The sequence below is a fragment of the Rosa rugosa genome, chromosome 3, assembly GCF_958449725.1.
Source record: "Rosa rugosa chromosome 3, drRosRugo1.1, whole genome shotgun sequence".
Lineage (NCBI taxonomy): Eukaryota > Viridiplantae > Streptophyta > Magnoliopsida > Rosales > Rosaceae > Rosa > Rosa rugosa.
The window spans coordinates 35,240,721-35,254,565 of NC_084822.1; the positions used below are offsets into that span (position 1 = coordinate 35,240,721).

At 37.9% G+C, this 13,845-nt stretch overlaps 1 protein-coding gene and 1 long non-coding RNA gene across 2 annotated transcripts; both read left to right on the forward strand.

Moving 5' to 3' along the window:
* The first annotated feature begins 616 nt into the window (after positions 1–616).
* LOC133739979 (uncharacterized) lies at positions 617–2,812 on the forward strand. The gene is made up of 3 exons (XR_009860944.1): positions 617–1,589; positions 2,021–2,081; positions 2,701–2,812. It is a non-coding gene; the product is annotated as an uncharacterized LOC133739979 (long non-coding RNA).
* A 1,177-nt stretch (positions 2,813–3,989) lies between these two features.
* On the forward strand, positions 3,990–4,826 carry LOC133737634 (uncharacterized). The gene has a single exon (XM_062165156.1). The coding sequence runs from the start codon at positions 3,990–3,992 to the stop codon at positions 4,824–4,826; it is 837 nt and encodes a 278-aa protein (XP_062021140.1).
* The last annotated feature ends 9,019 nt before the right edge of the window (positions 4,827–13,845 follow it).

Genomic DNA, 13,845 nt, shown 5'->3' on the forward strand with positions numbered 1-13,845 from the left:
CTCTCATCAATCTCTCTCAATTATCTCATATCCTCAAAACGGGAGTGGAAAACATATCCACTTTCTCTTCTGCCAACAAGGACCAAGAGACTATCGCCATTGTTAGCAAGCTAATAGATGTTGAAGCAGTCACTCTCACAGTCTTTGAATCAGTGTTGTCCTTCATCTCTGGGCCAAAGTCAAAGCCTAGCAGCTGGTCTTTGGTTTCCAAGATGGTGCAGTCTAAAAGAATAGCTTGTGATGAAGAAGCAAAAGTAAATGAATTTGCAGAGGTGGATGATGCATTGAAATCATTCAAGAGTGCAAACAAGGCACAGAACCAGCTTAACAATCTGGAGTCATGCATTCAAGACCAAGAAGAAGGACTCGAGTGCCTTTCCAGGCATTTGATCAAAACTAGAGTTTCCCTTCTCAACATCCTCATGCAACCACTAGATACTAGCTTTTTGATACATAGAAAAACACACATGGATACATACATGTATACCTCTTCCTATATCAATTTTGATAATACATACTGATCGACATACGCTTCTGCTCAAATTGCTACTAATTGTCTTGATAAATTATTATACATATATAAAACACACATGGATACTAGCTTTTTGATACTAGCTTTTTGGTATTGACCTGAAGCACCTGGATTTTTTTGGGTTTTAATTCGTTGTTTTATTTAGTTTCTTCTGGGTTTTATGCTTGCTTGCGAAATCGAGCAAACATAGAATTAGACAGAACCCAAGCAATAGTTGAATTAGAAAAAATTCAGAGGAAGAGGAATTTAGAAAGAAGGAGAAGAGGGATTTGAAGCCGGTTTTGCCCTTCGTCGTCGGTGAATTAGGATTTGGTTTCGACAGTACCGAATTTGTGGCTTTAGCGAGTTTGACAAGAGTTTGTGTGTAAGTTTTCTGCTTCTGCTGCTATTGCTTTTGTCAGTTTTTGTGTGATTCGGTTTTTGAGTGGGTCTTTTGTTGTTGGTGGTTTTGAATTGGTATGGGTTTCTGCGTTTTGGGGGGTTTTGTTTGTCTGCGGGTCTAGGTTGTTGATTATTGATTGGAGAGGTTTCAAGTTATGATTTTACTGTATGTTATATCGGTGGGGAAGTTATTAGAATCTCTTAGATTGTTGGTTGTTCTGGAATTGAAGGCTTAATAATAGAATCTAACATGTAAATGCATATGCATGTAATTCTTTAAATTCCAACTTCTGATATCCATATTGAGTTGATAAAACCGTTTCTATTATCTACGTACATTAACCCAAAGCAGTCTCTTAACCCAAAACCCAATCCAATTTAAGATTACGAGGTTATTGAGTCGGCCTCTTGCTTCGTTTTGGTTTGTTTCTTACTTTCAGTCAGTTTTTTTTTCTTTTTTCTTTTTTCCTATGTCATTGTACATTGTTTTTAACCAGCAAATTGATATATGTTTGTTGTCTTAGAAGTTCGTCTCTTTCTGTTTTGAAATTGTGATTGTCCCAATATTCTGATGGCTTGGAGATTTATTTGTCTGGTATGAATGCGAAACAAGAATCATTGACAAAGTTCCAGTGGTGATCATGTGGTCAGAGAACATCCTCAGTTGAATCGATAGGTATGTTCTTGGACCAAGCATGATTGTTTGATAGGTATGTTTTTGTTTGATTAAAAAAAGAAGATGATTATCTGTTGAAATTTTAATTTTATAAACCTCCAGTCTGAGTTCTATGTTAAGAGAGGTTTGCATAATATGAGTTGATCAATGAATTTGATAAGATTTTTGAGCTTGATAATCATGGATTTGATCTAGATATGTACCTAATTGTTGTTAGGTTTCTTATGCGTCTAAAACATACAATGGCAATTTTTTAGTAGTGTGATCTGTGGTCAAGATGATTTGTGAGTTTTCCTTTTATGTTATGCTTTAGGTGAGATAGCTTATTATATCTTTGACATGAATCTAAGGAAGCAAAACATGAATTTGGGTATTTGGTTTTGATTGTAATGGTTTGCTAGATAGCTTATTATATCTTTGATTTAATACAGAAAAGCAGCTTCCAAGAGCCGTACTTGAAATCAAGAGCCTGGATGTGTTCTGATCATCATTGTGAGTACCCTTACTTTTGTCTACCTCCAAACTGTGCAAACTTTAATTATTATTCAAATTGCATGAATGAGTTCATAAACATTAGCTCTAGATCAAAATCAGGTAACAAATTTATGGTTTGTATCTGAATAAGAATAAGAAACTATAGTACTGCAAATTTGCAAACAGCTTTGTCTCAATAATTTGCTGATGACGAAATGAATTCAAATTCAAATACTCAATAAGAACTTCATTTAACATAGTATTCATTTAATAACAATGAATTCAAGATCAGATTTCCACAATAACAAAAGTTAACTTTGTTAAACCCCCCATGAAAACTAAAGAGTTGCTGCTACTGATATAAAAACTTCCAAACAATGGTCACAACTTCAATGTTGTTTTGATGTTTGCTTTTCTTTATGACTAATTATCGCTACTAAACAGTTCTCCTTTGCATTTTTTTTTTCTTTTGTAATGATTTTTCAATTTCATACTAGGATATGTCTGCTGCAGCAAGGGACAGCTTACAAACCCAGTTTTCAATTTCATTCATATCTGTTATTTAAATTTTCCCTTTAGTATGCATATAGAAAAGTTAAGAAACAACTTAATGTAACTTTTCCTATTGCTTTTGCAGATTATATCCTCAGGCTGTTGAGAAGGCTTCACAAACTGATAAGCTGTTTGCGCTTCTCCAAACAACATTCATAATTTTCAAAAGTAGAATACTTAACTGTCATTAAGATTTCATTCTAAAAAAAAACTGTCATTAAGATTCATAACTTTCAGTTCAATTTCGACAGTGCTTTGAACCAAGCCTGCATTATTATATATTGTAACCTTCAATGCTTTTTGAGAATAGCCAACTTTATCTTTCTGTATTTCTCACTTTCATAAAAAATGAAGTCAATTTCAGTTATGTTTTTCATGGTTGTAATTTGTTAGCAACAAGTTCCGCGGCAAAGCGCGGGCACCATTGCTAGTTTAAAAATAAAACATGAATTTTAGCACGTACTGAAACAAAACAAGCACTTATTTATCTTGTCAGTCGAATTACAAGATGAAAATGAATCAACTTTGAGTCCAAAAGAACAGTGAAAACACAGTTTTCCCTCAATAAAAAGAACTGTAAAATGTAAATTCTACAATGTCAAACGAGAATCTGGATGGTAAATTTCTGGAGTTTTCATCATTATGATTGAGGCTGTCACTAGGGGTTTACAAGGAAATCGTATAACAATACAAGGCTAGAAGATAATCAATAATCAACAGGTAATGGATTCAAAAGGAAGGATCAGGATTACTACATGCATTAAGCATGCACACTAAGCATATGCTGGTTGTTTTCTGTTTGAGGGACAATTTCTGAAAGAATACAAATGAGATAATGGTGAAGGCTTCACAATAAGCATTTTTTTTTCTAGAGAGGTAGTGGCTTCATTCGTGCCTTGTTTGTAGATCTAATGTCTAGGATTACAAAGGAAATTAAGCATAGAGAAAAATCAGAGGAGAAAATAAATTATGTAAAATAACACATACATGAGATGCATGATTTTCGCATCACCACGTAATAGTAGACACAGGCTCAATGCCACTCGTGCAATCGCTGTCCAATAAGTTGACGATGATTGAATGATTGTTACATTATAATAGCACGCTTTGAGATTTTATATGCAAAATGAATCAGGTGATGATGAGTTGGTTTGCTGGTGTAGGAAGAGACATTGCATAAACATTGCCTAGGGAACATTTAGATCCAAATCAAAAACATGTTATCACTCACGGGTGATTGAAGTGGATGAGATTCCTTGTCCCCCTCCTACTCCAACACTATATATTAATCAGATGCAAAAGGAAAGAACCCATCAGTTTCAATTGTACATAATCAACAAGGTCTTCTATCATCTCAGAAATCACAAACAAGAAATGGCTTACCACACTCGCTCTAACAGCTTCCCCTCAAGGCCACACCCTCTTTTTCAAGAAGTTGATGAACATTTGTGCAGATTGAGGTCTTCCGAAGCCACTTCCACATCTTCATCCTCAATAAGAAAAAAACTAAATGGCCTGCAAGACATGCTTGATTGTGTTGATATGTTGCTTCAGTTGCAAGGCACCCAACAAGTATTAGCACAAGAGCAGCAACAAAAATGGGCTAATGAGCTATTAGACGGCTCTCTCTGGCTCTTGGATATTTGCAGCACCGCAAAGGATGCCATCTCGCAAACGAAGGAGTCCATACAAGACCTTCAATCAATCATTAGAAGAAAACGGGGAGGTGAAACTGGACTCACAAGTGAGGTCAGGAAATACTTGAGCTCTCGGAAGATGGTGAAGAAGTCAATCCACAAGGCTATGGGAAACCTGAAGGGAATGGAAAACAAATCTACTTTCTCATCCGCCAGCAAGGACCAAGAGACTATTGCCATTGTTAGCAAGCTAAGAGATGTTAAAGCAATTACTCTCAGAGTCTTTGAATCAGTGCTGTCCTTCATCTCTGGGCCAAAGTCAAAGCCTAGCAGCTGGTCTTTCGTTTCCAAAATTGTGCAGTCTAAGAGGATAGCTTGTGATGAAGAAGCGAATGTAAATGAATTTGCAGAGGTTGATGCTGCATTAATGAAGTCATTAAAGAGTGCAGAAAATGCACAGAACCAGCTTAACGATCTGGAATCATGCATTCAAGACCAAGAAGAAGGACTCGAGTGCTTGTTTAGGCAATTGATCAAAACCAGAGTCTCCCTTCTTAACATCCTGAGCCACTAGATACTACATACTAGCTTTTCAATCGATTTTGTACATAGAAACATACACATATATGTATATGCTCTTCTAATATCACTTTGATATACATACGGATGATATACTCTCTCCTGCTCAAATTACCACTACTTTGATTTATTTAAAAGAATTCGCTTTCCTGGTCATCACTTGGGAAATTATACTGATTATGAATCTTAACTAACACTTATTCAACTTCTATTCATAGCTCCCTTATAGTCCAATTACAAAATGAAATTAATCAACTGCGAGTCTCCAAAAGAACAGTGAAAAAAAAAATTAAAAAAAAAAAAAAAAAAGCAGCAATTGCTCTCAATAAAAGAACTGTAAAATGTAAATTGTACGATGTCAATTGTGAATCTGAATGGTAAATGTTGTAAAACAATAAAGTGAAAGAATTTGAGAGAGAGAGAGAGTTTAGACGCAGAGAAAGGAATGTGTGTATTTATCTCACCATGAGGAGGTTCATATATAGGGATGGCAATGGGGCGGGTTGGGGATGGGGATCACAATACCATCCCCATCCCCGAGGTCATTTTCCACCCCCATCCCCGCCCCAATCCCCAATAAAAATATACTGGAGATTCCCCGTCCCCATCCCCACTGGGGACTAAGCCTCCAAACCCGCCCCAAAACCCCAATAAGAATTTAATAAATAAAATAATTTTTTTCTCATATTGTCTTTTTTAAAATCAAAATCTACAACAAATAAAATTAAAACATGATTAAATTCATAAATCATAATTTAGTGAGTGCAAAAGTAAAAAAAAAAAAACTATTAAAGTAAAAGTGTAGCCATTAAAGTAAAGTAATAAATGTATATATTTGTGATTTATATAATAAAAAATAAATTTATATATATATATATATATATATATATATATATATATATATATATATATATATATATTATTGGGGCGGGTTTGGGGATGGGGATCACAATACCATCCCCGCCCCATCCCCAATCTTAGATAGCGGGGATTGGGGATCCCCATCCCCATTCCCCATTTGTCCCCGAATTCTCCCCCCATTAGGGGCGGGTATCCAATGAAGCTCCGCCCCGCTGGGGATTTTTGCCATCCCTATTCATATAGGAGTACATGGTGTATACAAAAAGGCAACGTTTAATAGCAACGTGTAGATCCTAGAGGGGGGTGAATAGGCTCACAATCAATTTTTTCGTTCAAAAACTTTCTCAGGGATTGCAACTGGGTGATCAATCCTAAGAGCTGATATTGAACAGAATGTATTGAACAATCAAACAAACCAACTAAAGCATTAAAGAACACAGATTTTTGTTAATGCAGTAAACACCCTATCGAGGGAAAATATATGTGTGGTCTTTAACTCTTGAAAGACCAAAACCAATTCACTATGAAACCAAATTACAAGATTACAACACAGTGATTGCACTGAACTCGGCAACCATTCTAGACTGACTCACTAGACTGTTTGTACTTAACTCTTGCTAATTGTTTACACAAGTAAACAACTTAGAAATCTTACTAAAACACAAGCAATGAACGCAGCAAGTTTTTCTTGAAGATTTTACCTTTGAAGTTTGCAATACCCAAATGACCTCATGGGATGCAAGATATGATATGTATGAATGATTGAATGGTTTGTTGTTTTTCAAATTGTTTTCAACATGGAACAAGACACTTTGAAAAACAGAAAAACAAAGAGATAGAACTTTAAACAACAAAGGGATTGAAAACCCAAATATTTTCAATACCCGAATAGGAACAGAGAACCCATATATATAGAGGAGGAAGAGGAAGGACAGTTCACTCAAAGAACCCTTAAGCTCAATTGGAGTAGGTAAACTCATACCCTTAATTTTTTATTGCACATGTAAACCCATGCTCCTAATTTCAATTGGGAATATCAATTCTATAAGCCAAACACTCCAACTCCTTAATCAAAACTTACACCCGAATGGAACCCATGAAAAACCATTGACTTTGTGAAAGAGATGCCATGTATGAGCTTACCTAAGCCATGATGAAGAGGGGTCTTCTTTTGATCTTCAAGTTTGAAGCTTGATCTTGGACAAGACAGCAAGATGAGATGGGATGGGGAAGCACGACAGCAACGCAGCAACGCAGCAAACTGTGATGAGGTTATCAAGTTGTAATTGAACTAATCTTCAAACTTGGCCTTGGCTTTCGACAGAAAGACAGCCACACAAAAGAGAAGAAGAAGCAAGTTGCAATTAAACTATCATGCCAAGATGGGGAAGCTGACAGCAAAGCAGAAAACTGATCTTTGAGACTTCAAGTGGGTCTTTGACAGCAAGACAACCACACTTGGTATAATTAGACAATTGTGGACATGGGCTACATACTTGGGCTTCTTAATGAGAGTAGAGTTTTGTTAAAAGAGGGAATGCCAAACATAAACTTATACTAACACAACGTCAATTACTCCTATACACAATTCTATCAATCACTAATCTATAGTGAAAAGCACATATCACTCTACATCTATTTACATGATTTAGCCATAACAATTTACAACACTCCCCCTTGGATATTTCATGTCAATAGTGTTGCCTAGGCTGGGCGCTTCTAAGTTGCCTCGTCAAAAACCTTGTGAAGTAATAAAAACCCTGTGAGAAAAAACAACCTTGGTTGAAGGAGCACAACGCGCTTGAGTGTGGAGTAGTAGTATCACAGCTTTAGAGATAGGTGAAGTCTTCTTATCAACACCATAAGTAGGTAGTATGTCTATGAGAGGGATGCATTAGAGTTGGTACACCAAAACCTTGCTCGGTAAACCCAGTGGGAGAAACCCTTGGTCGAAGGGAAAAGATGAGCAAATGCATATATATGTCGAATCAAAGCATCTTCAGGATGCAGTAAGTGGGGTGACCATGCCAAAGATGTGCCTCGTCAAAACCTTGACAGGTAACAAAACCCAGTGGGACAAAATAACCCTGGACAAATGACAAAAAGAGTACACAACGGTCAAATGAGTATGCTTCAGGAAACTCCCCCATATTTCGACTCCCCCTGAAAATTACATGTTAGGTAATTCAGATAGTTTACGTAAACCAATACCTATGCTTCTGGAATGTAGACTTTCGTAGTGACTTCGTGAAGAGGTCTGCACAATTGTCTTCAGATCAAATCTGCTTAACTTCAATCTTCTGATGCTCTTGTTGTTGTTGATTGAATGAGAACTTTGGTGCAATATGTTTGGTGTTGTCTCCTTTGATGAAACTCGTCTTTATCTGCTCTATGTAAGCAGCATTATCCTCGTAGATAATGGTCGGTTCATCAGTGGTGGAATGCAGTCCACATGTGCTTCGAACATGCTTTGTAATGGCTCTTAGCCATGTACATTCACATACTGCTTCGTGAAGAGCTAGTATCTCAACATAATTTGAAGAGGTAGCAACAAGTGTCTATTTCGTAGACCTCCAACAAATTGCAGTATTCTCAATGATAAAGACATAACCAGTTTGGGAATGCTCCTTGTGCGGGTCTGATAGATAGTCTATATCAGCATATCCAACAAGGCGAGCATCATTCCGAGGATCAAGGGGTTTTGATCCATTCCTTGATGCGTAGGGATAGAATAAGCCCATGTCCGTCGTACCTCTAAGGTAGCGAAAAATGTCCTTTATGCCATTCCAGTGGCGGTGCGTGGGCGCAGAGCTATATCTAGCTAACAAGTTCACATCGAATGAGATGTCCTGTCTAGGGCATTGAGTCGAGTACAATAATGCGCCTATTGCACTTAGATATGGGACTTCTGGCACCAATATCTCTTCATTATCATCTGCAAGATGATACGGTTCTCTCTAGACTTCGGACGACCATGGGTGTGCTTGCTTTTATCCTCATTAAAGTGTCTTAACATATTATGGATGTAATTCAGTTGATGGACCAAAATTTCATCTGCACTGTGCTCGAGCTCCAGGTCAAGACAATAATTTGTTCTCCCAAGGTCTTTCATCTCAAATTCTGACTTCAGGTGCTTTGCGGTTTCCTTGATCTCTTCAGGAATATCAATCAAATTCATGTTTTTGACATAGACCGCCACAATCGCAAACTCGGAACTTGTTTCCGTAATAAACACGCATGGGCATAGTTCATTATTCACTTATCCCATCCCAATCAAATATTCACTTAGACGGTTATACCACCTCCATCTAGATTATTTCAATCCATAAAGTGAATGCCTGAAAAGTAATGGAGAACGTGTTCCGTGGTCTAGAACTATTTGCATCGGGTATCATAAATCCTTCAGGAACTTTCATGTATATCTCTATATCATGATCCCCATAGAGATAAGCTGTGACCACATTCATAAGCTGCATATTCAGTTTTTCAGAAACTACCAAACTGATAAGGTAGCGGAACGTTATGACGTCCATTACGAGAGAATACGCCTCCTCGTAATCAATCACAGGGAGTTGAGAAAATTCTTTCACTGGACGAGCCTTGTGTGTCACAATCTCGTTTTTCTCATTACGCTTCCTTACAAATACCCATTTAAATTCTACGGGTTTAATATGGGGAGGTGTAGGAACAACAGGTCCAAAACACCTTTCTCTTTGTCAAGGAATCTAATTCGGCCTGGATTGCTTATTTCTTTTTTAGCCAGTCGTCTCTTTGACATTCATTAACAGAGCAAGGTTCGAGGTCATCGCTTATTATAATTTCGGTGGCCACCGCAAATACAAATATATCATCGATGATAATCTCATTCTGATTCCAAACCTCACTAAATTTATTGAGATTTCTCTATTCTCGGGAGTGGGTTCAAATGTTGGAGCGTCCCCCAACATGGTCTCTTCTAGGACGTACCCATAATCCGGATTTATCTCGTAAGATAGATCAGTTTGAGATTACGATGTTAAGAGGATTCATTTGTGTGAAGTTTACTCTCTTTTGGGGATAAGAATCCTTCGAACCTAATGGTCTACCTCGCTTCTGGGTAGGGACATATGACTCGTTAGCCGCCATGGTCGTACCTCGTCCATCTGGGACGACATGTCCTATAGGGACGTCTATCCTTGCAGACACATTTGCAGCATGTATATATGATCTCGTCACTTTAGCTAGATCAGAGAAAGTGTCTGGCATATTGTATTCTGTACTCTATAAATCTAGAATTGTTTGCACTTCACTATTTTCGTGCGGTTTAGGGATCAAGATGAGACATTGTGGGGACATTTCATGTTAATTCACGCCGTTCATCAGAAACGGTGACATTCTTATCTCCTCCTAACTGTGGGAAGACTGTCTCATCAAAGTGACAATCTGCAAATCTAGCGGTAAAGAGATCTCCTGTCAAGGACTCTAAAGAGCACATAATGGATGGGACTCATAATCGACATGTATGCCCATCCTTTGTTGAGGACCCAATTTTGTACGTTGTGACGGCACAATTGGCACGAGAACTGCATACCCAAATGCGCGTAAGTGCGAAACATCAGGTTCGTACCCAGTCACCAGCTGTAACGCAAAGTAAGGTTGGTAGCAGTGGGCCTCAACGAGACCAACATAGCTGCATGCAAGATTGCATAGCCCCATGCAGAAATTAGAAGCTTGGTGCGCATTACCAAGATTCTATTTGCGAGACCATCTTGGGTGTGAACATAGGGAACTATATGTTCAGCATCAATCCCAAAGGATATGCAATAATCATTGAAAGACTTCGATGTAAACTCTCTGGCATTATCAAGTCTTATGGACTTTATGGGATAATCCAAGTGGCAAACCCTTAATTTCGTGATCTGGGTGAGAGTTTAGCAAAAGCAGCGTTTTCTTGTGGACAATAGTGTAACATGTAATCACTTTGTCGATACATCAACCAAAACCATTAATATTTAACTGGTCCGCATGGTGGTTGGATATGTCCACAAATTTCTCTCGCATTCTGTGCAGAAAAATGGTAGTCTTTGCATATGATGGTCTAGTATTAAACATTCCTAACGAGTAAGCTTGGCATAATGTGTCATTATACCCAAGACCCTTATTCAGAAGGGGATGCACCTGCAATGAGTTGAGGATACAGTGCATCATACTTTGACCTGAGAGTCCCAAACGGTCATGCCATAGCAAGTAGTTGCTTGAATTAGTTAGCTTCTAGCTAACATATTTCAATTCCTCCAATGTACGCTTCTGGCCGCACACTCGGAGATTATGCAAAGATATTACACTCATTTTTTTCAGTGGTTTCAACGTGATAACCATTGGTTCGAATATCCTTAATACTCAATAACGTTCTTCTGGAACGTGGAGATTATAAGGCCTCATTAATGGTAGGTTCAGTACCATTGGACAACATACAGTGGGTTTTGCCATAACCCTCTATCAGGTTGGATTGGCCTGATACGGTTGTCACAGAGGTATGAATAGACAATAAGTTTGAACAGTATCTCCGATCTAGGAGTATGGTGTGCGTAATAGCACTGTTAGCCAGACAACAAACTTCCCCACAGAATATGCCTATTCATTTATTTAATTCAACGAATCACATGTATAAATAAGTTTATTGAATTAAATATATTCGAACATAATCACATTTCCATAATCCAAAATAATTGAAAACATAAATCACCAAAATCCGAAGATGTTTCATTCATTAAGATGAAATAGATATGGCACAAGGGGCCAATTATACCCATGTCTTTGAGTTCTAATCCTCGGTATGTTCAGTAACTGCCCGAAAATCCATGATCTCTAGTGTGGAATCAATAAAAAATGACCCTTCAATAAAATTGGTATTTCGAGTTCCGCGACCGGCGTAATACTCATCTACTGCTTCAGGCCTTCAGCTATTGCACAGCATGTGAGGGACCAGCAGTCAATTCCTCCACATCGATAACAAAGATCATGCTGATTTTGGTGGTGACGGGCCGAACCAGTGTTCCTTTCCACTTTGGCTTGTTGGGCAGGGGCACTATAACATGGGGCCATGTTTTGGGCCAGTTATATGGGCTATTTATGGGCCCATCTCTCTTTCATTGTCTCGAAAGATCGGACTTTTTTTTTTGTCCCTTCCATAGCCACAATTTCTCCTTTCGCGATTAGGTTTGCAATGAGCAACATCATTTGCTTCAAGTAAAAGTGCTGCTCGGGTACCGATGGGCTTGGCTTGATCATTCCTCAACAGGAGGTTGTTGTTCATTTCAGTGAGCAACAAGATAGTGATCAATTCTGAGAGTTAGTAAAGTGCCTCTCCTTGTATTGTTTTGGGCAGATAGGCTTGTTCAATATCTTGCTAATTATGTTTTGCTTCAGGCAAGAAGGCATGCCAACTTTAGATAATTTCTTCCAGAAACTTTCAATTGCTAAAATTTGATATTAAAGAACAAATAATCGTGGCAAGTGCTTTTTGAAAAAATCCATGAGCAACAAATGGGAACTTCGAGTTCTTACAACATGGTATGACAAATCAAATTAAACATGTAAAATCTACTGGTTTTATCATGTGTGGTGAATTTATGAAAGAAACTTCAAGTTCCTTAAATGGCATTATCGAAACTACAAGTTCGATTTATGTATGAACTACTGGTTCATCAGGTACCTGCATTTTCTACACATATATTCTAATGCGAAAATTTTGACAAGCAACAAAATGATATTGAATAGAGCAAATTGTAATAATATCTCACAAATTGGATAAATGGAAATCACAAATCAATTGAGATATTAATTGCATGCTAGTAATATAACATATTAATTATCACACAATTATGTGAACAAATGCTTCTAGCAATTTTTTTTTTTTGATCGGGTAGTTAGCTGTTAGTAACTCATACATCCATGCAGTGGTATCCCAGCGCCAGGACACCTGCACCGACATTGCCGCTAAAGCTAGGCAAAGTCAGACTAATCCAATGTACCGCAGACGCACGAACCCAAAGGGTCCCTCAAGTCTGCTGGCCACGGGATGGAGCTGGGATTCAAACGCTAGACCTGGGGGTTCCAGACTAGGCCGTTCGACCAACACACCACACCACGTGGTTGCTTCTGGAAATTAATTACTCATATTAGATATGGTGAATCTATTTATAATATCAAATCATTTTTCCTTTTATTTTGGTTCTACTGGACCAAAGAAAGAGTGGGCTTAATAATGAAGCCTACGGGGCTTAGTATGCGAGCTCGTGACCTAGGCTTTCATGCACTAGTCAAAGAGCATGTGAGGCCTGCTGTGCTGCTAGGTCCTGAGGAGGGAGAGTGACCCTGCTGGGCTCAGGCTGGTTTGCCAAGGAATGAAAAGTTATTAGTCGACCCTTTTGGTAACTCCAATTGAATATGACCAGGTAAGAAAGGATGAGGTTTAGGTGGAGCGAGACTCACTTAAGTACACAGCCTCATCTGAACCTTACCTAGACATCACATCCAATTGGATGAGCCTACTTGGAGAAAGATTCATAACCATTGCCATGGCAACAAGTGGCGAGCTTCTGTGCTAGCCTTGCAACTTGGGCCTAAGCTTCTGGCTCGGATTTGTTGTTGTGACTTTGGGCTTGATTTCAGCTTCTGACTCATCCTCATTTAATATTCACAATTACAACATAACAAATTCAATAGATGTTATTAAATAGTAACGTAAATAAATTAATGCAGCGGTTATGTACCTAAGGAAATGGGTTCAAATCCCATTAATGCTACAGGCATTACGTATAGGTAATAAATTAGGTAAATGCTTCTGGCATAATGTTTATGTAATAATCGCGTAATAATTTAGCCCATAATGCCTCTAGCATAAGGAATTATAATGGCATAATTCAAATTTGTGTATCCAAAAATTAAGCTCATAATTCGCATAATATACAATATTAAAATGTAGTAATAAATGATACATTGTGAAACTATTATGGTAATTGTTTTGGATAAATATCAATCAAAACCAAAACATGAATTGAATCAATTGATCAATCACCAATTAAATAGAGTTGAATCTGCTTATTCTGGCAGTATTAATATGGTAGTGATAATTACCAATTGGCCATAATGGCACAGGCTGGTACATGCTG

Bases quoted from the DNA above. Each gene is read 5' to 3' on its own strand.
- LOC133737634 (XM_062165156.1), top strand. From the start codon at position 3,990: ATGGCTTACCACACTCGCTCTAACAGCTTCCCCTCAAGGCCACACCCT.